At 33.6% G+C, this 25759-nt stretch overlaps 2 protein-coding genes across 2 annotated transcripts; both read right to left on the reverse strand.

Annotated features, from left to right (window-relative positions):
* Positions 1–2291: 2291 nt before the first annotated feature.
* On the reverse strand, positions 2292–10458 carry LOC130630343 (uncharacterized). Its single transcript, XM_057443810.1, has 4 exons — positions 6406–10458; positions 4398–5078; positions 3936–4198; positions 2292–3496 (listed from the first exon to the last, which is right to left on the reverse strand). The coding sequence occupies exons 2-4, from the start codon at positions 4489–4491 to the stop codon at positions 2507–2509; spliced, it is 1347 nt and encodes a 448-aa protein (XP_057299793.1). The 5' UTR covers positions 4492–5078; positions 6406–10458; the 3' UTR covers positions 2292–2506.
* Positions 10459–17524: 7066 nt separating this feature from the next.
* On the reverse strand, positions 17525–21395 carry LOC130630344 (demethylmenaquinone methyltransferase-like). Its single transcript, XM_057443811.1, has 2 exons — positions 21024–21395; positions 17525–18470 (listed from the first exon to the last, which is right to left on the reverse strand). Exon 2 carries the CDS (start codon positions 18449–18451, stop codon positions 17684–17686), a length of 768 nt encoding a protein of 255 aa, XP_057299794.1. The 5' UTR covers positions 18452–18470; positions 21024–21395; the 3' UTR covers positions 17525–17683.
* Positions 21396–25759: the final 4364 nt, after the last annotated feature.

Here is a 25759-nt window from a genome sequence, read left to right on the forward strand (position 1 = left end):
TCCGTTACTTTGTGCTAGAACTTCATTTAACAAACCACACAAAACTCGCGGTTTTTCACGACAAAGAAGACATATTTTTTTCGGCAACATCACTGATTTTTTTCGGCAACATCAAGGAAAAATGAAGACATCCACTTTGCCTGTCACAGACACACAGACACACCTAGCGTATTATTATATAGATTCAAAGAGTATATATATTCAGCATGACATGAAAAATTTAACAAATCACTGTAGAAATGCATTTGATACAGGATGCCCTGTTCCTTGAAACAGCACTACTTAATAATCAATCAATCTCTAAATCTAGCATCACTTTGCATGTATGCTTTAGGTATTTAGCTGTCAATTTTTTTGAAACTAACAACCGATGCATAGGATTTAAAATTTTTTTGCACTGCTTTAAACCTTATGCAAGCATGTCTCACATGTTGGTCGAAACATTTTATTAATTACTGGTAATTCCAACAAATAATCATGTTTATGAGTAAGATTGTTTTCTATGTCTAATTCTTTGAAATCTTGCAGATGCATCACAATTAGTTCTTAAAGTACATTGCACGAAGCTGTAATCAGTATATGAATGTTCAAGTAGAAATCGATAGAACACATCATCATTATCAACAATTTTTTCTATAATGGAGGACAATCCTTTCAAAAATATACAACATGACAAAAACGCTAGGCTTTAACGGGTCTGGTCACCTTTGACATCAATATATGTATAATTAAATATATTTAGTAAATGGTTAAATTCATGAAATGTTATTGAACCCTATTGAACCCTGGTCAAATAATGCACTCAAAGCAAGTTTGCATTCATATGGTGCAACTTGTTTAAACAATTTGCATATGTCATGGGTCAGTTGTTTCGTGATATTAAAGTAATTAAGGTTCAATAAGCATGACTTCGAGACAATACCATATGTAGTTTGCAGTTGCTGATGTAGCATCTAACTAGATGCATTGTCAATATGATAGCAGTGTTGGATATATGAGATTGAAATAGTCTTGGAGTATTTGACATCAAAATTACATCTTACCTATTCCTGAGTGACTAAGCAATTCCAACATTTACGAAGTGCCAAGCCAACTCTAACTTTAAATCCTTCAACTTGATGTTGGCCTTCAGTATCTCCTAATCATGACACAAGTTTCCCAAAGCATGTTTTTCAGCTATCCAAAAAATCAGTACCCTAATTTAACATTTCCATTTCCTTGAAAAAAGATAAAAGGTTCTTACATTGCCTTGAATCCTTATATATCGAGAAATACTTTTTTAACTCTTGCAAACAGTGTCACTAAAGTGAGTCTAAAGCAATAATGTTCAAACCTAGCTAACTGCAATCCCATAACATTTTCTTTCTTCTGCGTTAAACTTCCGGATTTATCAGGCTTTTTCCGATCCCACTTTTGCATAGCATCCTGGCTCTGCCTTTTAATACATCATGCGATGAGTTAAACTCCCTGGCTTTTAAAATTGACAAATGATAGCCTTTCGCTTTCAAGTACCTCTCTCTAGCAGTCTGTATCACTGCCAAGGAAGATGGTTCGTATTCAGAACCATTCTGCTTTTTTATCTTTGTAAATAAATGTTGGAGGAACTCTTTTGATGGTACATTTTCAATATCTTTATCTCTTCTACCTGTGGTTAACCAAGGTTTAGCTCCCAGTAGCGTTGATTGTGTTGTTAATTCTTTCGTTTTTAATAAAGGAATCGATTTTGTTACATGATACCGATGCAAGTCGTGCCATATCGTTTAATTTTGACCCTTCCTTTCATTTGTATACGTTTTCGATTTTATACAATTTGAAAAGGCGTTTGATGCTATTCTACCATTTCGTTTATTTACAGTGGTTTTGTTTCTTTTATTACACTGTTTTTCGAAAAAAAGGAAATGTTAGCCAATCAGATTTCGCAAATATTTAAAAGTAAAGACAAGGATATTTAAATATGAAACAGTAATTTCTGTCCTGATATAGTAGTTATTTTAATAGATTTTGAGATTTAAAAGTTACCAAAAAAAGTTTTGTTCGCCTCTTCTTTAACTCCCTTCGCCATTTTCACAATCTGTTGTAATTGATCACGTAACAAATTTGAGCTAAAATACGCATTTTTATTTTATCAGCTTCCCAGAAATTTTTGCGGAGGCTCAATTTTACTTTCGTGTTGATTTCGAACAATTTATTTCGGAAGACCAAATTCCACTTGTACTAGTGGTGAACATTTGCAGGTGGGGCATCCAGGCTAGAGATGCATTCAAACGAATGCAATCAATACAAAGTTTTAATAAAGAGTGTTCTCTAACTATATGAAATATAAAAATATACAAATTTATACATTTCCGCTTGACTTTACAGAAAACTTAGGTAAAAAATGTTATTTATAAATACACTTTCGGTATACGAATGCTTATATATACAATTTCTAGACATATGTTTTTTTATACATACATTTAATATAAAAACCCTTTGATCTTTGCAATTACATAATATACTTATGTATTTACGAATTAAAATTGGTGGGAACACCAACTCGGGCATTTAATAACAGTTCATCTTGTTTTTGTTTTAATTCTAGAAATCTCTTGTTAATCTCATTGTTAATACTTTCTATGTCGTCAAGTGAATCATAATATGGGATTTCTTCAATACATTTGTTGTCCTGTACCAGACAAAAATCACTTGAACTTCCTGAGACTGTTTCAGAAACTGGACTGGCATAGAATTTGCTTTGAGGAACAAAATTGCTGTAAATTAATTCCTCAGTAGGCGTCATACAAGTAAAATCAGGTAAGCTCTGGTCTTCCTCCATGCTTTGACTAGCAAATTTGTCTCCTTGTGATAGGGAATTGTTCTGCGTATTGTACTGCGGTTGTAGGTTATCATGCAAGATCATCGACTCATTCTGAAGTTGTAACACATCACCACATTGATATATCAAGTCATTTGCATCCATATATGGAATGTCAACAGGAATATTAACAAACATGTCACGCTCACAACTCAGATCGTTTTCCATTTCTGTGACTTGATTATAACTTGCTAAAAATGACAAATCGCTGCATGACGATTGACTGCTTGCATTGTCTAAAAGTACCTCACTACGTTTTTCTGCATTGGTAGGTGTATCAAGCAAGTTATTTACATAGGCAGCAAGATTTTCATTTTTATTTTTGGAGAAATTGCCATCATTTCCTTTGCAATGCGGCGGATTTACAAGTTTATGAAAATAACTTAAATTGTCTTTAACTTGTGCAGTTGTTGGGAAGTCCATGGTATCTGCCTTGTTGGTTAATGCTTGTACGAAATTAGATGTCGTATTTCCAAAACAGTTAAGCTTATCATTCCAATTAAACAACTTGTTTTTATTACTAGCCGTGCAACTTTCACCGCTATTAATTGGATCATTAGCATCTGACTTCAGTACTTTGGCCATTGCGAATTTCGTCTTTACTGATTTTATGAATCTGTAGCAGAATCTACGATTTGGAATCTAAAGTAGAAGAAAAAATTATCAAAAATATATCCAAAAAATTTAATATATAATAAACGGCATAAATCTTTTCTAGACAAGTTAGAAAAGGTCAAAAATTGCACTGTAGACGGCACCTTGTCCTGTGTTAAAATTCCTTCGTCATCAAAGTAAGAAAATTGTTATCATTAGAATACGCTTCTTCACGGTGTTTAAAAGTAAAACTTCAGTAAGTGCAGTTGTCATATACGGAATTTTATTCCATTATAGCTATTATGACGTCTTTATTACCACGCTTTTGATTTCAATTAAGTTAATTACGTTGCCCACATCCGCAGCTCATAGGCATATTGACATTATGACGTTAAGGAAAAGTTATGTCTTTGCTTACGTATTAGCTGTAAACGTAGCACAATGCTAAAACATCGTGATATCAAGAAACTAAGCTTAAAATTTTTACCTTCTCAATAACACCTTTGCCATAATAATATCGAATAGCCCTGGAAAACTTTGCGTAGGTCATATTCTCTTTTCCATTTAAATGACCCCACAAGTATGAAACATCGTGAGCGTTCACAAGTCGAAACTCTAACTTTTCCCGGTCTGTCCATGTAATCATATGCTCCGTGTCCTTCATGCCAAGCAAGTCCAGCAAAAAATACCACAATAATAAACGAGAAGACTTTTGTGCTTTCTTCTCGAGATTCTTTACTAAAGTTTCACCTAAGAAATAAACATGGGAAGATTAAGCAAACACAAAAATAATGTAGGACCGTAATTAGCGTTCGTGTCAGGGCAATAGGCGATCACAGAGTCCAGCAGGTAAATCAAATCAAAATAGAGGTTGAAATACTGTTTCATATTTTAATATCCTTATCTTTACTTTAAAATATTTGCGAGTGTAATAAATAAGTTATCTTACCTGCTTCAGTAGAATTTAAAAAGGGGCGAATTCTTTTCTCTCGATTGGTATCAAATGATGATTGATGACTTGATTTGTTATAAAAGGTACTCATCTTTACAGTTGATGTTGCTTTCTTAAATGTTGGCTGTAATATGAACTAAAGTTACATGTCATTTGGTCTTATAAACAAATCTCTGCCAATTAGTTACTTAATTGATTTTCCCTGAACTGATTGATGTGAAATTAAAATTATATAATAAAGATGGCTCTCCATCGTAAATGTTTTTTAATTATATCAACACCGGTCGATGCGTGATATCTGTAGTAAGAATCATAGGAGATTTTTGCAGCCAATGGTAACTATTATATGTATTGAAAACGGAACTTAAAGTTTACTTTCAGATCCCACGGTGCATATACACATTATCGTGAACACATTTAATTAATTGAACTTACCATTACAGACGACTTACTTTCGCGCCAAGAGAAAATAAAAATATAAGGATAGCACAGGGTGTAAACGCTTTGTATTTTTTAAAGATCTTCATTTTGCCAGGATGACAAAAAAAATGATTAATCGCGTAGGTATCAGCACTTTTTACCCAGAAATCTTACTGGAACGTCGCCTGGTTTTGCAGGAAAATTCCGCACGCGTAGAAAGAATATACAATATGCATGCTTTGTTTGTCTTCGTATTTTCTGAAAAAAAAACTGTGAAGCTTTTTCATGTAAATACTATTTATGAGAAATTAAAGGGTTTTTTTATTCGCTAAAAGCTTTATTAATTTGTATATGGAGCTAGTCAACACATCTTGGCAAGCCTTTTCCTGCGTCCTTACAAATTTCAGGCTTACATATTGTTTACCTTTCAAAGAACTTAAGGCAATCAAACGAGCTTCCATCGCATTACATTTGAGACATAACCTGCTACATAGGTGGGTCAGGAAGGTTTGGTGACTTAACGGTGAGTTATTCGGAACAGTATCATGTAAAATCTTATATTACCTATTGGAAATAAAGACTAGATCTGTGCATGTTTAAACGTTTATAATTTGAATTCTTGGTTTAAGGCAACACCCGATTTATACTACCTCTAATTACAAGGTTTTAAACTGTAACACGACGGTGACATTTGAAACCGCTAAATATCAAATGTCATGTAGCATAAAATTGGATAAGTTTGCGTCTTTAAAATCAATACTTACAAGACGTATCAGCATTATTTCTTATTGATTCTCAGTTTAAAGATTGGCTAGAAAGATTCTGCGTGATGACTTTTAGTTAAATTTGATGGTTTTGAAGACTAGTCGTGGAAAGTCCGTGAAAACCCACGGTTATTATTATCATTCCAAATATTTACACAGAATAGCAACTTCAGTGTTGGAAACACTGCTATCAATGTGGGTCCAGTGTTCTAAATGCATACATTAGGTTTACACCAGCATTGTGCAATTTCCCTCGCATGACATAGATTAACCCGTAGCTGTGTAGAAGACACTTGCAAAGCATACAAGCGCTGTGGACCAAACCACGGATCTTGTGATTATGAAACGAACTCTACAACCACAAGACCACACGCTACGGGAATTTGCTTGCTACTACTCGCAGCAACAATGTCTGGCTCACAGACGGAAAGTTAGGTTTTATATAATAGGCCGTACTTTATATACCGCATTTTATGTTTTCATAGCACTACCTTTTCCTCGCGGGCAGGTACACAGAATACGATTGTTATTCTTATGCAGATATTAAAAACCTCTTGATCGGAAAATAGATTTCTTTAGTGTGTGCACAATACCGAGTGTACAATCTACATTTTGGTAACGAACTGGATAGAGTTTTTGACGTTAGTTTCAATGAATGATGAAGCGAAGATAAGAAAAACCCCAAATAAGGCTTGGACACTTGACTATTTGATCCGTGTATAAACAACAGCACTTTCTTTATGCCTTAAATTTTTACGCAGCTAATATCATTGTAGCGTTAAGACAAAAAACGTTTTTTTTTTCTGATTTTTATGTCTCACCTGGAATTTTTCTTCTTCTGAGCGTTTCCATTTTCCTCTTTTCGAATGATAGAATGAGTATTGTTCACAAAAGTTTTCTAATTCAGTTTGTTTCACTTCAATGGAATTTTTTTGCCAACAACAGGCTTGGAGAGCACAACAGGAATAAGAAACTATCAGATTTAGTTGTTGATTCCAATTGATTAACTTAATTGCACCAATTCAATTCAAACAAGAACGCAATGTCATTCTGTTTTTTTAAATATGAGATTTAAACCTTAAGAAAATAATTCTTTAAACTCCTCTTTTATTCAAAAAAGAAAAAAAAAAAAGAAATCCCTGGCAAGTAGATTCGAACTTAATAAACGTAGTGAATGAAAAACTGCAGAATATGGTTTTCTTTTTTCTCACAACAACAAACTAGTTTTGTGACGCCATTAATTACTACACGAACAAGACCACATCATAAAACATCGTCGGCTGTGACAAGAGTATAGGGCATATTACTAGGAATGCAATTATTGTTCGCGGGGTGAGAAGGTCGTTAGAATCCATTCCCATTATTGCGACATATATAATATATGCCTCGAAAATTCTTTCTAACCTTTTGGCCTGATCAACGTTCAAAGTCGTCTAAAGTTAAATATAGCCTCGTTTCCGGAAACACGTACATTTTTAAATAGTATATTATCAACTGCATCAAGTATGCTAGTGTCGAGCCATAAATAGCGCGTTAGTTTTTTGTCTCTTCTTGCTAAAGCGCTAAAAGGACACGATTCTTTTTTGTAAGCGCATGCCCACTTTAAAGAAATTAGAGCTTTTAACTAAATGCGCGCGTGCTAATGAGAAATTTCGTGAGCTTTCTGTGCTATAGCAAAAAATGCCGTCCAACAAAACCGACGCTTAAGGTTCCATTTGACTTCTATATTCTGTACAAAAAAGTAGTGCTTATATGAGCGAAGAAAACTGCAAATTTCCACGTTTTTAATATGCAGCCTACCTATTTTGATTAAACTGGTCTTTAGAAAGCATGGGAAAAGCATGGGAAACTCGCTAGTTTTTTTTCCTACTAAATGCAGCGGTTTCTGTAGTTATTGATCTCGACAAGAATGAAACTGTGACAACGCAAACCACACAATTACCTATTACTTCTATTAAATACTATCCATAACTTGTTATTACTAAAACATTACTGTATGGTCAGGCTAGTTACATTTACTAAGGCTAGCCAGTAGACGTAACGTTGGTAGAAAGGAACAACATTCGAAAAAAGGCTTTAATTTTTACTCATCTTGCAATGCTAAGCAATCTTCAGTTAAATCCACCCTGAAAGCTCGCCTTCCCTTGATCCAAATTCACTGCATTGTCGTACTGCAAAACGAAAGTGGACCACATTATTCGTCTGCCTTATAAGGTCCTTTTTTCATGGTGAATTTCGCATTATGCGTCATATATTATGAGAGAACTTTGCGTTGTTAATGTCTTTGATAAAAAAAAGTTTTCGTTCCTTTGAAATTAACAACATGGTTAACGTTAATATGTAGATAAAAACGCCTATGCAAATTTCAGTATGCATATTGCCATGGATACAAAACATAATAAGATGACCCGCCAGCGTAATCTGTTAACATGTCTAATCTGATAATACTGACTACTACTTTTTCATAGCTCCTTGACGATGGATTACGAAGACATAATTTAATTTTTTAAGACATTATTGATCACAAAGGAGCTACGTAAGATAGATCGTGTAGTGCAAACGTTTAGAAACATGAATCAGCTTGTTCCGGACACTCACCAGTAAAGCAGTTTTTTGTCGGGCATCTTTTGTGCAAAGGTTCATGACGGTGATCCTAAAATAACCGACGTTATACTTCCCTATCTGTAGAACTAGAAAATTTGGTTATAAACTGAGGTGTTTGCCAGTACGAAATCAGTTTTACTCTTTAGGTAAGCATTGTTATTGAACAGTTTGTTTATTTATGTCAAAGTGAATAGTCCACTGGTCATGAAAATTGCAATGATCTTTTGTTTGTTGTTGTATTTTTCCAGAAAAGAGAAAAAACACAGCAAAATTTCATGCTTGCCGATGTTTCTATGCTGTTCCTATTTATTAGCTATTTAAATCCCTTTTTTTAATATCTTTCTTTAAGAATGTACGATAGCAAAGTTGCATTTAATGTGCGGTGAATCTTGAACCTGCATACAAAAAAACGAAAACCTGACATAACGTGGCATTTCTGCAACCTTGCTGACGAAAAAATGCCTAATCCCAGTTAACTCTTTTATTATTCCTCGTTAAAACCGACATACGAGATTCTCCTTATAAGGTTATGCTACTGCCGGAGATGAAACGTCATTGCATAATTAATTTATTGCGAGGATTGATAACTTAATTAATTAGAGATTATAATTAATAGGAAGAAAGTTTCGGTTTTGGTATATAAGCAATTAACAGCTTGTTAATAGGTCGAAAGTAAAAGCAAATAAAAGCGTAATTAAATATCCGCCATGTTGGTGACATTTTACCATTGACTAACATGGCGCATACTGCTGCGACCATACGTTGCGCACGCTTCAGAATGCGCTGAATAGCATATCAATTTATGTCAAATCTTTCTGAATGCAGAAAGAAAAAGAAAATTTCATCATAAAGTTAATCATTTTTTAAGTTTTTTTTAACAAACTTTCTTGTAACTTTCTGTTGCAGACTACAACCCAGGAAAATATTAAGCTACAATCCAGGAGAATATTAGGCTACAACACTGGAAAATATTAGGCTACAACCCCAAGAAACATTAGGCTACAGCCCTGGACAATTTTAGGCTACAACCTGAAACAATATTAGGCTACAACCCTGGACAATATTAGGCTACAATCCAGGAGAATATTAGGCTACAACCCTGGTCAATATTAGGCTACAACCCTGGACAATATTAGGCTACAGCCCTGGACAATTTTAGGCTACAACACTGAACATAATGTTTTTGCAAAAGGTTGTATTCTATTTCAAGAAATTGTAAAACGATATTACTTGAATAATACTCTGATGCTGATAGGCCGTTTGTGGTAAGAATTACTTATGCTTATAAAAAGCACTTTTAACAAAAAGTGGAAATTATATGTAACAAATTGTAATCGCATCGCCGACGTCATAAAATATGGCCGTTGTCCAAAATAATTGTAATCAAGTTTAATAACTTAATGACATAATACGGATAATTAAACGCTTAACGAGCTATCGTCTTTGGTTAGTGACATGTTGGTTATAAAAGTCGTTGTAATGACATTATACGGATGTTGAGTTGACGTATGATATTGACGACAGATTGTTAAAAGTTGGCGCAGTTTTTTCGGCACGATCTTACTTACGAAAATACGATGAGCACGTGCTGAAAGAAAGTAACATCGTTTTTTTAATCATACGTTTTGTTTGCATTATTTTGCTTTTATAGATTGTAATCTTTACTAGCTATTTTTGAACAACTCCCCCCTTTTTATGTATCTTTGCGGTGGCGCATTTGGCTGGTAACCACAAAGTCTCAGGTTTGAGTCTCCACTGCGATACATTTTCAATGTCAGCCGATTTGGTGCCGTCTACTCCCAGCGAATCGACTTGTGTGGCAGCCAAGAAAGTGAGAATAATGCTATACGTATCTCTGGTGGAAGATAACACGGTTTAATGGTCTCACAACCAAGGCCTTTTATTAATTTGCGACTTATTTCTAGCAGAAGTCAATATGACACTTTGAAAGAAATCATTCTGACGTGTCTTTTTTAATAGTATTCTTAAAAAAATAAGTATTAAAAAAAACAAATCTTGGATTGCGTGTCCTTCCTCTCCGGTGGAGTATTCAGAGTATCGGGTATAGGATAGGATGTTGTGTGGGCAAAAGAATGACCTAGAGACAAGGGCTTCATCAGACGCACAGGCCTTGTTTTTTGTGAAACTACTTGACCTGGTTTTAGCAGTAGGTCATTGGACCTAGAAAAAATAAATCATCTTCAGACCTTGTTTTTTGTGAAACTACTTGACCTGACTTTAGCGGTAGGTCATGGGACCTAGAAAAAATACATCATCTTTAAAAAATTATCTCTCAAACTAAGAGTAGGCGATTTTTAACAGATAAGTTAATTAAGGAAGGAAAAGCACGGATGCACCTAGAAGCACACACGTACGTAGAAGCACACACGTACCTTGAAGCACACACGTACCTAGAAGCACACACGCACCTAGAAGACATTTGGGATGAACCTAAACTACAGTATCCTTTCTCTAGCTACATATGGTACTCGCCCCCAATCTAAAAATATAAAAAATATTCGCCAAGGATCTAGCAGACTGTGTTTTTATTATAATGTCATGAAAGCAAATAATAGAAATGATGAAGATCCATCCATTTATATGTCCACCCAAGGTGCTTTAAGAAGGCTTTGTCATATTTTCAAGATTATTTGTTGTCTTTTTAACACAATTTGGTATATTGCATTGCAGTAACTATTATTATTACCGCAAGCTTTGTACTTGGAGGTAATAGAGTTCGTCCGAAGCTATAAAAGAAATAACCCGAAAAATTTAATACATAAATTTTTGCAGTGCACCTAGTACAGCTGAATGTCGTCCCCGAACGTTTTTTCCTTTGTAGCATCACTTGTTACTTTACAGTTTCTGTTCCCTCTTAACAATTTACACCGCCAATATGTCTACTGATTATATTTGGAGTTTTACGGATTAGCAGCCTTTAGACTTTGTCTGTGTCTTTTTAGTATTAACCCTTGGACACAAAAGACAGTTTAATAAATAAATTTGTAAAATATTCATTTAATTTGTGTCCTTGCTTTCTACTACTTTTTTAATTTTTTTTATAATCTCAACAGATAACAAAAATCCTTGCTGTTGATTTAAAAGATTACATAGAGTATAATCACACCGTTTTTACTTTGAAGGAATAGGCGATTTCAACATCGTGCAAAAGTAGAAAATTAATTAGATGACAACAAATTATTTATTACTAATTGTACTATTATTCGACACTTATTCGCCCAAAGCAAATTGTTTTAAAAGCACCAAGTAAATGTTTGTAATAATTTAAAAGTTTATTCTTTTTTCTTTTATGATTTTATCCATATTTCTAACTTATCTATTAAATTTTTCCACAGGGTTTTTATTCTTTCACCAGATGCTTATACATCCTTGCAGCAATGCAAGGCGACATACTACGAAGTATGTCGCCTCTTATACTACATGTTCTAGGAAGATAGCATGGGATTGTTAGGGAGATAGCATGGGAGCGATAGCCCAGTCGGTAGAACAATCGTCTAGCAAGTGAGAGGTCGCGGAATTAGGTCCCACACTCGATCGACCATATTTGCAGCACTTGGGAAGATGATATCTAGGCTTAGTGGTTGAGATATCAATAAATTAATAAGATATGAAACGTAGGAGACAAATTTAACTATATCCAAACTTTTTATGATGCGTATATTAAGTTACATTCCAAAAGATTTTCCTCTTTTTCTAATCTCAAGTACTAACAAAAATTCCTGCTGTTGATTTAAAAGATAACATAGATATTAAGGCTACATTTTACTCTAATGGATTAGGGGATGACGACACTATGCGAAAGTATAAAATTCTTTTTGATAAGCCACAAAGAAAAAAAGATGAAACACGATAAAAAATTCTATTTTAAAACATCTATTTGTTGCGCAATAAATTTGTGCGTAGAAAGATAGAAAGTAGAAAGACAAAAAAAGAATGGTTACGTTAAAGGTATGTCTTTCCATACATTCCGAATAAAGCATTCTATTTCTCCAGTAATTCTTTTAAGTCTACTTGTGTATAGAAATCATTATTAATATTAACCATATAATCAATTTGGATATACCTATGGATTGATTGGAATCAGAAAACAGGAAAATCCTAGAGGTAATCCTTGCATTTGGTTTAAAGGATAACATATGATGACAAGTTTTTACTTAAAAGTATTATGATTGCGACATCTATCGTGCCAAAGTAGAAAATTACCGCAGCTCGAAAGGAAGTATAACGGAAAACCTAAATATTTATAGAGCCTAACTAGAGCCTAGTCTTAATTAAGGGGAATTAAATACTAAATAAATAATTTTTATTTTTGATACTCAGTTACTACAACCATATAAGTAATTAAATTTATGTGGTCTTACTGTTTTGTACGACTCCAAGTGCGTACGCCTAAAAATATGGCTAGAAATCTCGACCCATTCCACTAAGTTCGTAAAAAGACTGAAATAAACGCGGTCTATGTTGATGCATAGTGCAAAAAAATGCAAGTGTGTGTAGCAACTAACCAAATTCAGCTACCAATCATCGTCAGTGTTGATCATTTTGATTTAATTTATATATTTAGTTAATAAATTTATACATTAAAATATGTTATCACTTTCGGTTGCACAACTCGTGATTTATGTGATTGACTTCTTGCTGCTTACTTGTTGCATGATAGCATGCACGTAATGCTCTCTTCAAGCTGTTCTTGTCACAGATCATGTGGCATTTTTTAAGGGGCTGTTCACATAAAGGCAAGCTGGACCGGTTTAACGGGCTTCCTCGCTTAGCCGAGTTTTCGCCATGGTTTAAAAAATCTTCTGAAAAAACTTTAAATTCATTCTCCTAAATGTATATGTGAGGTGAACCAAAATGAATTTAAATTGCAAAAATCCTTCCACAAATTGGAATCCACAAAAATGCTAAGAAATAATACTTATATTTTGCACAACAACGCCAAAAACAATGTTATTTATCCTTGCCGATATCTCAGCGGAATGGAACTTTTTTATGTATAAGCACACCAGTCCAGATAACCAGGCTGGATTATTTTTTTAAAAAAATTTGTTTTTGCAAACAAATATTTTCCTAAGGAATAACTTGTTTTGCCAATAAAATTATGTAACTTTATAAACTAGATGGACATCATATTATATCCACGAAAAACAAATTAATTTGTGAAAACCTTCCAGATGAATAACATTGTTTTCAGATGAATAACGTTGTTTTTAGCGCTGTAGTCTAAAATAAAATCATTATTTGGAAGCATTTTTGTGGATTCCATTTTGTTAAAGAGTCTTTGTAACTTAAATTCATTTTGGAGCGCGCTGTAAAATATATAAACAAACTTGCGTGACTTTTCTCAGCCCGCCTAACCGAGCCAACTTATCTCATATGTACAGCTAAGTTAACAATGCTACCAGGAGTTGACCAAAATAATAAAGGAAAATAGTATTTTTAAGAAGATTTCAGGATCAATGTTGAACTTAAATATGGAACCTCTTATACCACGGGTGAAAATGTTTTACAATGACTTTTAAACAATTTTTTTTTTTGCAAGCTCATAAGATTTTGAAGAACATGATGCGAAGGAAGCATAGAATTCTCGCCCAACCTGCTTTAGCGTTTTCATTCACATATCAGAAAGATTCACTTTTCTCTTGGGAGATATTCTCTTGTTGAACCCTTGAACCTTCATTCAACATTATGCTCTTTATTTGTGCTGTCAAAATGAAACCAACCTCGTTCCCAGGGCATTTTGCCTTGTTGATGAAGCTGTCCGTTATAACGGCTCAGGGGCCACAAGACCATGAGGACGAGGTTGAAAATGTAACAAATCTTGTAGGCCCTAAATAATTTTAGAATTGGTGGAGGTAAATAATTTAGTATCTGGTAAGGCCCAACTATGGTTGGAGCCGACCTGTCAGATTTTTCTTTTCAAATTTGAGCTGTCTAGAATTCACTCTAATTTCTATACTTTCGGTTTCAGGTTTTCCACAAAAAATAACTCTAATATTAAAGGGAAAAAACGTTGGTGATGTGTAACAGCTGTGTTACGCTTTAAACTCAAGAAAGGATGATGAACTATCACACAAAGTACAAAATGGTTGACTGCAACCAACACGGAACATTATTATGTGCGCTTTGTCCGTCGGTCGTGTTAAGGTGACAATCTGTCTCCAAATTGCTCCCTAGCAGACCTCTTGCTGTGAATTTTTGTTACCAGGACTAGTCTTATTGATTTTACACAGCCAGTTACAAACAACATTCTGCTTACAGAATATTGCTGTTAGTCAGGTAAGAGATATAGTTAAGACGCATTTCTTCAATTTTTTAAATATCCCACCCATTTTTGACAACATATTAAAAATATTTTTTTCCTAGGCCATCTTTGTAGGGACTATGGTTGTTAGGCTTTTGTTTGAACACTCTGGCAAATATATATAACGATATTTCAGTTAAAGACTCAAGATATGATATTTTCTTAATGACAAGAACATTAGCTATTGTCAGAGAATACTATTCCCCTTTTTACCCCATCCCTCAGCATCAACTGCATCTGCTTTATTGAAGCATGCAACCTCCCAGCAAAAAATTATGCCTAATTTTTAGTTCCTGCCACATTTTCCAAAATATCTTTTCCAGGTTTGTAGCTAGCTTGCTGTACAGTTCAGTTAAAGGATCACATAGATAATTTATCTCGGTTAGTTTGAACTGTATCGAGGTTTGTAATGCATGATTTTTTATGGCTAGTTGGATAAGTCCATATTTTCTTACCGTTTTTACTGTTAACTACAGAAGCGTTTCTATAGGCGTAGCGCAATGTTATGATTTTGAATTCTGCACTGAAATCAATGGACATGCGCGAGCATACACAGGGGTAAATATTATAAATAACGAAGGATAAGGAAAAGTAATAAAAAAATCCTACAATGAAATTCTCGCAACTTGTTCTTGAAAAGAGAAGAGGCAATGAAATTATTATCAGTGCCTGTTTGTATTTCATGAAAAAGATAAAAGCTAATTAACTAATGTTGTCCTTTGTGACCGTAATTTTCATCCTTATGCACACTCAATTCTTTATAGTTCTGCTTGTTTTGCCTCATGTGCGTATCTTGCGGAAATTTGTAAATACCTGAAAGGCATTAATTTTCCTCCTAACATTCCACGAGAATTAAATTTCGCAAATTTCGCGAGCAAAGAATTTGATGACATTTCGTTTCCAAATTATATCGTTTTTCTAGTTCTTTTATGTAGGAGACATAACAAAATAACTGCTAGAGTTGATATTCATGTAATATATGATATGCAGTAGCGAATCAGACGAAAAGGATTAGTGTCAATCATTTTTTACTTATGATTTTCGCGGAAACTATTTTTTTACCAAATAGGCAATAACTAGCAGGTATTTGAAATCTCGACTTTAGGATTTTAAAATACTTACCCATCTTTTTTTTCTTTTAGTTCCAAATTTTTATTAAGCTTTTATTCGCCCAATCATTTTTGTCCAAAATCCTTTGCTTCAAACGCTGCAAACATCCGCTTTTCCATTATTTCTGTGCCTCTCAGATAAAATGCTCAACACTCGAACTTGCTTTGATTCTTCCTCTTTTCCTTCTTCTTTGATCACCTTCAACGCAGTACTATAAAATAAAGAGTCTCATTTCAATAATACAAATTGAAATTTAATTTCCAGTAAAGATTTAGTGAATTGATATGTTTTTTATAAAAGTCTCGTCCCCAGGGTCTTGTGGTCCCTGAGCCGTTATTACCGAGTGGCCAAGTGGCCGGTATCAACTTCAACAAGGCAAAATATCGTGGAAAGGAGGTTGGCAGCATAACATATTCGCTCAGGCTTTAAGTTTCGTACTTTTCAGACTTAACTGTTGATCAATCGTGGCTTGTTGACTATCTGGTTTGAAAAAGAAGACCAAATTGAGTGTTTGATTTTTTGTATGAACATGACGTTTTGTACCTTGAAACTAAGGGAACTTCTAACTCCCTCACTATTGGCAAAATGAGAAAGCTATCAAGTGATAGATTGAAGAGGATCTTGCTGAAAAAAGGTTTAAGGGTCTAGCTTTACATATTTTAAGAAAACTCCTTTAAAATTAACCTTGGAAATGTTGTTATAATCTGTTTTCACACTTTTTTATTTATTTATCCACTTCACGCTGGACTGAAGTTCTTTTGTTCTTTGCTTATAAAAACATGTATTTTGACGTATTTTCGAATCGTGTTGTTGGAAGTAATTTGCTCAAGGGAGTCTAAAAATGCACCAATCTTGTATAGTTGGTACGCGCAAAAGAAACATACGCTAAAACTGATATGAGAATGGAGGTTATTATAAATGACGAAAATTAAGGGAAGGCTACATCGCATCGGCTTGAGTTTTTTTTAATTGCTAAAATAAGGAGAAAAATAATTCCTGCAAAGTAACCCCTCCAATATTTTAGTGATAAAAAAGTCGGTATGAAGTTTTTTTGTTAAACTTTTTCAATTTTTTTGCAGGGGTTTTTACCACCTTGGTTCTTTCGCATATCTTTCCTATTCTACTGCATTAAAAAGTTGGATATTTTTAAATTTAAATTTTCAGTTAAATTTTTTAACAAAATTTTGCTAAATACCTTTGCATGTATTTTTTGTTAAAAAAGTGTGGCTAAAACAAAGAGCAATAAACATTATCAGCAGGCGCTTAGTCACTGACTGCTGGCTAAATTATACCAACACAGTCACTTTTACAGACTATATTTTATCAACTGTCACTTTTTGCTTACAAAATTTTACCAATATATTTTTAATAAATATATCTAACCAATTTTACAGACTAAATTTTATCAACTGTCACTTTTTGCTTACAAAATTTTGCCAACATAGCCACTTTTACGGACAAACTTTTTTAAGTAATAATGGGAACAAACTTTTCTTTTAAAGCAAGCAATATTTGAAATAAAAAATAGATAAACAATGCAAACGAAATTTACAAATTCTCATTTTATAATAATTAATCATGTTGCTGCCGAAAAAGGTCAAGGGAGAAGAATTTACTAAAACAAGCAGTTTAAATAATGGGAGGCATGAATTACAAATTAATTTTTCAGGAAGTGTGCTAATTCAAGGTTAGCCTGTAATCAATATTAAGTTTAGGTGGAACCATTTTGGATAGCTTTTCATAAAATTGCAGAAGAGCGTGTGGTGTACTGAACATAGAACTGCTCAAAGAAAAGCTGCTTTGACATTAAGTCTATATCATGTCATGTGCTTGTATCACTTTATACTTTCCGAAATATCTTAGCTAAAGATAGAACCTCTACACCAGAAACGATTACCATATTACAAAGCAACTGGCTATGACGCTAAAAAACGACTGCCGTGAAAATTTATTTGAATTGCTGTAGAAATATTTGTTTGTAAATAACATGTGCTAGTCGGTTTCAAAATTGTGTATAAATACAGGTTATCTGTATTAAAAAAATTCTCTCAAATATAATATTAGTCTAATTTGTTAGGCTTTTTCACCAAAGCATACACACGAGTGTATGTTAGCAAATATTCCCCATTTTTGTTTCTTTCAAACTCCAATTTACCTTCATTTTCACGACACAGCTCAATAATGTCAATTTCAGAATATACTGTGGCACTCAACCATATCAAAAACTGGTTTAGTGCCGAAAAAACAAATGTATGTTCTGTAGTGTATATTTTCACAATCTCAAAACCGCATTCTTTCAATCTTTCTTCATATATTTCATCGGTTGGCATTTCTGTTTTTCGCACACAAGGAGCGCCACCTTTCTCCTCTACAAGTCTATATATCTCTTTAATAACATCAGGTATTTTTACCATGCAACCAAATCTGAACATCCCATCAGGTTTAAGTAAAGCAAAAACGTTTTGAAAGGTTTTCCATTTCTCTTCATCTACCATCCAATGCAGAACCGCACTTGAACAGACCACATCAAAATTCGGAAGATCAGTTGGCATATCACCAGCATTCACACACAAAAATTCCATATTTGAAATACGAGAATATGTTTCTCTTGCAATGTCAATCCTGTCTTTATCAGGATCAATACCAAGAACATATCCATCCTTTCCTACAAGATCAGTTAAAAGTGAAGTAAAATTTCCAGTTCCACATCCAATGTCTAGACATCTAAAACCTGTTTTTATATCCAATTCTGATATTAAATTAATAAACAATTCTTTTTGGACAAGATGGTTTTGGTTCTTGTAACTTTCAGCGTTATTTTGCGACATCTTTTTTTAAATCAAAAACCTAAATTATAAAATATAATAATGCATTTTATTCATATATAAATAATCTTATATAAAGTCAGAAATCGCATCTTTCTACAAGTGACAAAATTCGTAAACTGATGCTTAAATCCTAAAGCTAATCAGGTAAAAATACAACTTTATTAGCCCAAACAAACCATTTCCCCTATTATAAACACCTTCTTAAGGATACGGTAACCCCCCTTAGACACATACTCAGTATATTTAAAATATCCCCTCTGCTCGCTATATTAACCCTAGCAAATATATATTCTGAAAGCCAAATAAATTATCTCTAGAATGATGATAAAATATTTTCATAAAAAAAAAATACAAAAAGTAGAAAAAAAATTATATACAAAAATTCCCCCTTCCAGTTCATTTTGTCAAACACTCCCTTCAGTAAAATTTTTGTTCGTTGAAAAAAATATCTTGCAAAGCTCTTATTCAACTCTAAAAAACTTTGCTTTTTTTACTTAAAACAACACGTGGTTCCAAAAACATAGCATATTTTGTGTTACAATAGCTGTTTTATGACAGATTTATCTATTTTTAAGCATGATAGATCAATAACTCGATATTTCCTCATTTTCTGCGTTAGAAAAAGCAAAGTTTTGTAGCCAAAGATATAATTGTCGCAACAAACTTGTTTTCGTACAATTTCGAAAGATGGAGGGGAGTGTTCGACAAAAATATATACCGTTACGAATGAAAATTTTATTTCGAGAAAAAGCAAATCAAAGACCTCTGTGTTTTACCTGCAACAATCATGGTTACACCCACTTAAACGTTATGAATAATTAACTCATGAATATTTTATTTAAAAGTGTTTTCACAGAACTTTGGGTCTAGTTATTGTTAAACAGACAACATGATAACATAACATAATAGGATAAAAACGAAAAAAATAAAGAAATAAATTAAAAAAGGTATAGATGATAAATATAATATATGTTTGTATAGATTATTAAAGCGTAAATGTTTCCTATCTTATATGTAGTGATGCAATTTTTTATTTGTTCTACATAACTCTCTTTAATTATTATACAGATTAAATATATTTGAGGAATTTTAAACTTTGAGCACACTATTGAAAACACTAAAAGCCCCCTTAACAATAAATATTTGGCCTTGTGGCCTTGTGGAGTTTGCAGGAAAGGGGTTGGTAGTAACTCTTGCAGACTTGCAAGCATTGGGTTTATATGCAAGCGTTGCAAAGGTGAGATTATAGAGAATGAAGTACTTCCAGCTTTAATGATGTACAATAATGGCTCGTTAGAGATAGGTGAGAACTTCTGTTACTTAGGTGATATGTTGGGCAGTGAAGGGGGTGTTGGAAGAAGTGTTACTTGCAGGATAGGTTCTGCTTAGAAAAAGTTCAGAGAGTTACTTCCTTTGTTGACTAGCAGAGTCTTGTCAATTGAGGTAAAAGGTAGGTTGTATGAGGCCTGTGTAAGAAGTGTTATGTTGCACAGTAGTGAGACATGGGCAGTGAAGCAGGAAGATCTTAACCGTTTAGAAAGGAATGATATGAGAAATTATGCCAAACCAAGCCGGCACAAAGAGCTCTAAAAGACGTCTTTTAGACATCTTCCGCAATCTATAAGACTTCTTTTTTAGCGCTAATTTGTCTGTCTATAATGCATCTTTTTAAGTGTCTAAAAGATGCCCTTTTAAAGATGCATTTCAAAAGATCTCTTTTAGACATCTTTTAAAAGACGTTTTTCCAAAGACGTCTTTTAGACGTTTTTAAGAAATTTTTTACGACGCGTCTTTTTAAAGACGGCTTTTAGACTTTTTACAGATGTAGCAGCGACTAAAATGCATCTTTAATGCAACTTTTTAAATGCATGTTTAGAAAGACATCTTTTATATATCTATAAGACGTCTTCCTTGGTTTTTATTGTGTTTATTTTTTTTTTCTTAACTTTTTAGAAAAAATAGGCAATTTATAAAATAAATTTAAGACGTTTTAGTACGTTAACGTTGTTGGAACGCACATTTTTAATAAATTGCAGAAATAACGATATCAAAGACGATAAATATTTTGCAATAAAAATATTTTGAACTTTTTATATCAAATTCGTATTGACACTTTAAAAAATAAATATATTTTAGAATTACAGTAAGCAAATATAACCGGTAGTAAGTAAATAAAATATTATTTATAATAAACACTATACAATTAAATCATTCATATTCATATTTATAAATTCTAATTATTAAAATATTCTGTATTACGAATTCTACCTATGAACTTATCCATGCGTAGAAATGTACACTAATCTCTACGTCAGTTTTTAAATAAAGCATGCTATGTAAAGCATAAATTGGAACTCTAATCGAAAAAATCTTAAGCATATTAAGCTGAGCCCATGGGAAAGAATCACCTTAAAAATTCTGTGAAAATTGCTAGTAGTTGCAAGGCCAAAATAAACAAAATAGATATTTGAATGTCATTCATAAATGAGGAAAGGGCTTTTCCTTTGTTTATACATTTAATTTACCCCTTATACCCCTTAATTTGCCGAGAATCACAAACAAAAGCACTTACTTTTTAAACAACAGGTGTCCTGCAGATGTTTTCATTAAAATACCACCAATTTTCATTGAATGTTCCGATGATCAATTGTCAAAGAATATCCGCCAGGGGGTGCAGGAAAACAAAATTACGACATATTAAAATGAAAACAAATTATGAAGGCTCGCGAAAATACATTAGTATTTAAAAATAATAAAAAGTGACGGTTACCACTTTCAATTTCGTGAAAAATTGATTTTCGAAAAAAATAAACATGCTAACTAAGTTTCGGAACACCCCCGTCTTTTTAAAGCGAATTTTGCATATAAAAAATGAACGTCTTTTGAAAGACGCATTTTAGACCACTTTTAGAAATAGGAGAAGAAGTCTTTTCAAAGACGCGTTTTAGATGCATTATAGCAAGAAGGGAAAGATGTCTTTTAAAAGATATATTTTAGATAACTTTTAAATGTCTTTTAAAAGAACTCTTTTAAAGATCTTCTAAAAGACATCTAAAATGCGTATACTACAAGACTCAAATTTATTTACCTTCAAGAGACATTTAAAAGATGTCTTTTGAAAGACGTTCTTAAGAAGATGCATTAAAGACATCTTAATAGCGCTTTCTAACAGAATATTTAAAAAAGACATCTTAAGACGTCTTAAAGACGTCTTGTGCCGGCTGGGAAGAATCAAAATTAAAAAAATTTTTTTTTTAAAAAAAAATGACCCTGAAATGACCTGTATCCTTAATTCTGCCTCAAGTTAATTTAAACTCTACAGATTTAAAGCTATATTATACACTTAAAGAGAAAGTTCAAGTTTTCACATTATTCAGATTTAGAATAAGCTGGTAAAAACACCTGCATAGGTATTATGCTTTTGAGAATTCTAACAAACACTGTATATACTGCTATAAAATTCCTATTAAACAAATCAGTTTTTTGAACTTTTAAGCTGTTACCACTCCTATATATACATTATTATTTCTGTTTTATAAATTTTGTCTAAGCTTTAGGGGAAAAGTTCCAGCGGTCTTATTGGCCGCCTTTATATGGATCTTTTCATCCAAACTATTAATTTAATACAGAAGTTTAGTTTTACGACGTTTTTTGCCTAAGAAGAAGGCGGAATTAAAAGAGCAGAAATCAAGAAAAGTGGAGATTGGGTGTGGTGTGGGAATTTGGTGACTGAATATATAACTTACCAACCGTCATATATAAGAATAAGTAAAACAACCCTTTCCTGTTATGACATTGTCTCTTACTGGAGGAGACCATAGTCTGATTAATTAGGCTATTCCTGGAAATATCTTCAGCTTAACGATCTTAAAATGAGTTAGTTGGTCAGTCATTTAGTGTTGGACAAGTGGGACATATAGCTAGCTACTTTGGATTTTTACTAATCACAATTTCCCTTAAATAAAAGATGTTGGGGAAAATGTCTCGATATTGGATAGTGGACATTTCTCCAAATTTTTCTTCTCTGTATTTAGTTTAACTCGCAAACAAATTCCTTCATGTCACAATCAGAGACAAACCGAGCTCCAGCGATCTAAAGAAATAACCAACAATCCTCAAAATACTTTCGCAAATCGCTGTCATGTTGTTGATGTAAGCTGCCATTTTGAGTTTAATAAATGCTGACATCAGCAATTATGCCTGCCCAAAACATGTTGCTAATCATCGCTTTGACCCACATTGCGCAACGCATGCGCAATAAATAGAAATTGCGTTTGACTTGGTGTGGACTTTATTCTGCCCTTTCTGGACGCTACACTAACAAAGAACTAAGTTACAAACTTATCATATAAAACAACAGAAAACAAAACTAAGTTTGCAAAAAGGAAGTTTTATGCCGAACACGGCAAGTACATTACACACACAGAAAACAACATACACTAAAAGCACAAGACTACCAACAATACTAACAACATATAGACTAATATCGCACATAGAAAGAAGCTAAGGTACTGTACACACTTAAACAAATGACAAATGAATAAACAAACTGACATTATATCACATGTACGCCAACAAAACATTGGGAAGAATAAAACCTCTACAAAATCCTAAAGGTCGGTTTTCACACAGCGGCGTTTTGCGCGCAGTTGTAACAAACGCCGTGACTTTTGATCTTGACCTCGCGCTTTTGCATGTGCTTAGGCGATTGAAAAATTGGTAAACAGACTCGTAGAAGTCTACTTAAAATATATAACAATTTTCTACTTAGATTTTCATTTCAAGATTGCTAGCAACAACGTAAATGGCTCCGCTTTTATCTTATAACTAGCCGGTGGTTCGTGGAAAACCTACATGTACGTCCATCCTTTTTATACCGCGCATTGCGTGTGTCTCGCTACTTGCGATACTATTTTGCGTGACAGACGCATAAGTGTTTTATGATATAGACTCTACCCAAAATTGAATAAAAGCATAATGCCAAATAAATAAAAATTATGTATTAAGATAAGTATTCATAAGCCACATAATTGTTTCTTCAAGATGATAAATCAAAATATGTGTATCGATCAAGTGATCTGTGTAAGGTACAAAATAAACAGTGTAGGTACAAAGCAATAACCTTTTCTTCCTTTAAGGCATTTAGACAGGACTATGCATCCTCATCCCCAGGGCTCTTCTACGCCTATGCCATTCTCATGTAGGCGAGGTCGAGGACTATGTTGTACGATGCTTTCGCATGTTTATCATATCTCGCATTGCTGTAAATATTGGCAGATTTCAAATTTTGCAGGAATAAATATCTTTAATTTACAGCCTTTTTTGTCAGCAGCAAGTAAACAAAAACATAGCAGCGCTTTCTACGAGACTGGGCGCACAATGCTGCTGTGTAAGGCCGGTTTTAACTCTTGCAGCGTGGTTGATGTTTCTCATCAATGCAAAGCAACTAGACACTTCAATATAATGGTAGATTCTGGAATTTTACAAGAAAAGAATTAGTTTTCCTTTGATTAATTTAAAATAAACTGGAACTTCGTTAAAGTGAACCTCTCTGAAGCGAACAACTCTTTAAGACGGACGAAAATTTTTTCCCATTTCCAGTTTTACCAGGTTCTTAAAATCCAGCTTACTTCCTGCCTAGCAAAATTTTATTGTCTACGCCATATTTTCTTTTCAAATTTTTCTTTGCTTAACTAGGGAGGGAAAAAGAGTAGTATAGGCATGCCTATTGAATTTTAGACTTTGGAGTGGAATTTTTTCTGCGTTTTATGCCCCCCCCCCCCCCCCCAAAAAAAAAAAAAAAAAACTCTCTAAACCGCTTCCACTGTATATATTAGAATAGGCAACATTTCGCAACAACCTAGAGACGTACATACTATGACGTACTACTTTTCTTCTTTTCTAGGTTGATAAAGAAGAGAAAAAATAAAAGTTCAAAACAATTTCATTATCGATTTTCTTTGCGAAAGTATTGTAATCAAATTCCATGTGATCAAAATCGCGTTTGATTTTTAATTTGGCGCAGATTTGACAAAGATTGCATAAATCTTCTTTTATACAACATTCCTTAATCTTTATAATAATTCAATTTTTGATATTCCCGAGTGACAAATTTTATTTTATTAAAATGATTCGTCCTCCCCCTCGTTTATTTAAACAGGAGTGGTAAAATTATCACTCTCTCTCCCCAATAAGATTAAAATCTTTTAGCAAACCTTTTCTATAATTTTCCAAGTTGCACCAATTTTTTGGTTAAGCAACCGTTAAGCCACTTTTTATCTATTTAGGGCAACGATATACAAGTTTGATTGGTTTAGTGGATTCTGATCTCTGTGCTAGTTTTGCAATCTTGCTCCATTGTAGCTCTTTAAGTACGTTGATGGACACTGCTTGGCTGAATTTTATCGACAGGCACACCTTTGCTAAGTTTTTTTCACGAAACACTTCGCTCTTGTCTGTCAGTCCAGGTTAGTTGACGTAAACATTGAATTTGCGGCCTGTGCAACGAAAATAGTTCGCCGCTAAATAGAATAAAACTTTTTTTTTTAAAAAAAAAACAAAACTGCGCATGCTTAGATTAATTTCGCCGTGTGCGTTGGCCGAGTTATATATTTTAGTGGAAATCAAGTAAACCACTTTCCGTCTGACTTAGTTGTTTTCATTTTGCTTTGAGAACACGCTTTTTGGCACTAGATAAGTCAAAAAGAACATTTGCTTAAGAAGTACATCTAGTTAAGAGATCTGAAAATCCTAACTGATGGCCATTTTTTTAAGAAAGTTACATACGATTTCCTCTATTTGTTATCCAGCGAAGTCCCAACCTCGTCCCCAGGGCATCTTGTATCTTTTCTAAGATGTTCGTATCGCCGTCCCGGGGTCAGAAAAGATACAAGATGCCCTGGGGACAAGGTTGGCGAAGTCCCTATCCGGCACAGGACTACGGGGATTCGCGCGGAAATGCCAAAAATGTTACCCAGGGCTTAGCCGCCCCATTGATCAAAACAATAATGGGGCTGCAAGTGTAGAGTAGATATAGTAGGTGGTGTGGCTAGACTGGCAGGATTGAGTTTTCTTTGTTTTGCTCTGAATACCTTATACCTAATAGCTAACAATGTGCTGGTTTGTTCTGGAATTTATATCTTTTTTACAGAGTTAACGATCTTTTTAATTTACTAAGTTTTGCACATTATTTATTTCAATACTTCTGCAGATAGAGGGGCATTCCTAAAAGAGGGTCCACATTTAATGATATGACCAGCATTATATAGCTATGATTTCAGTCTCTTGTTGTAAAAAGATTTCCTTTTT

Source organism: Hydractinia symbiolongicarpus, chromosome 2 (assembly GCF_029227915.1).
Source record: "Hydractinia symbiolongicarpus strain clone_291-10 chromosome 2, HSymV2.1, whole genome shotgun sequence".
Classification (NCBI taxonomy): domain Eukaryota; kingdom Metazoa; phylum Cnidaria; class Hydrozoa; order Anthoathecata; family Hydractiniidae; genus Hydractinia; species Hydractinia symbiolongicarpus.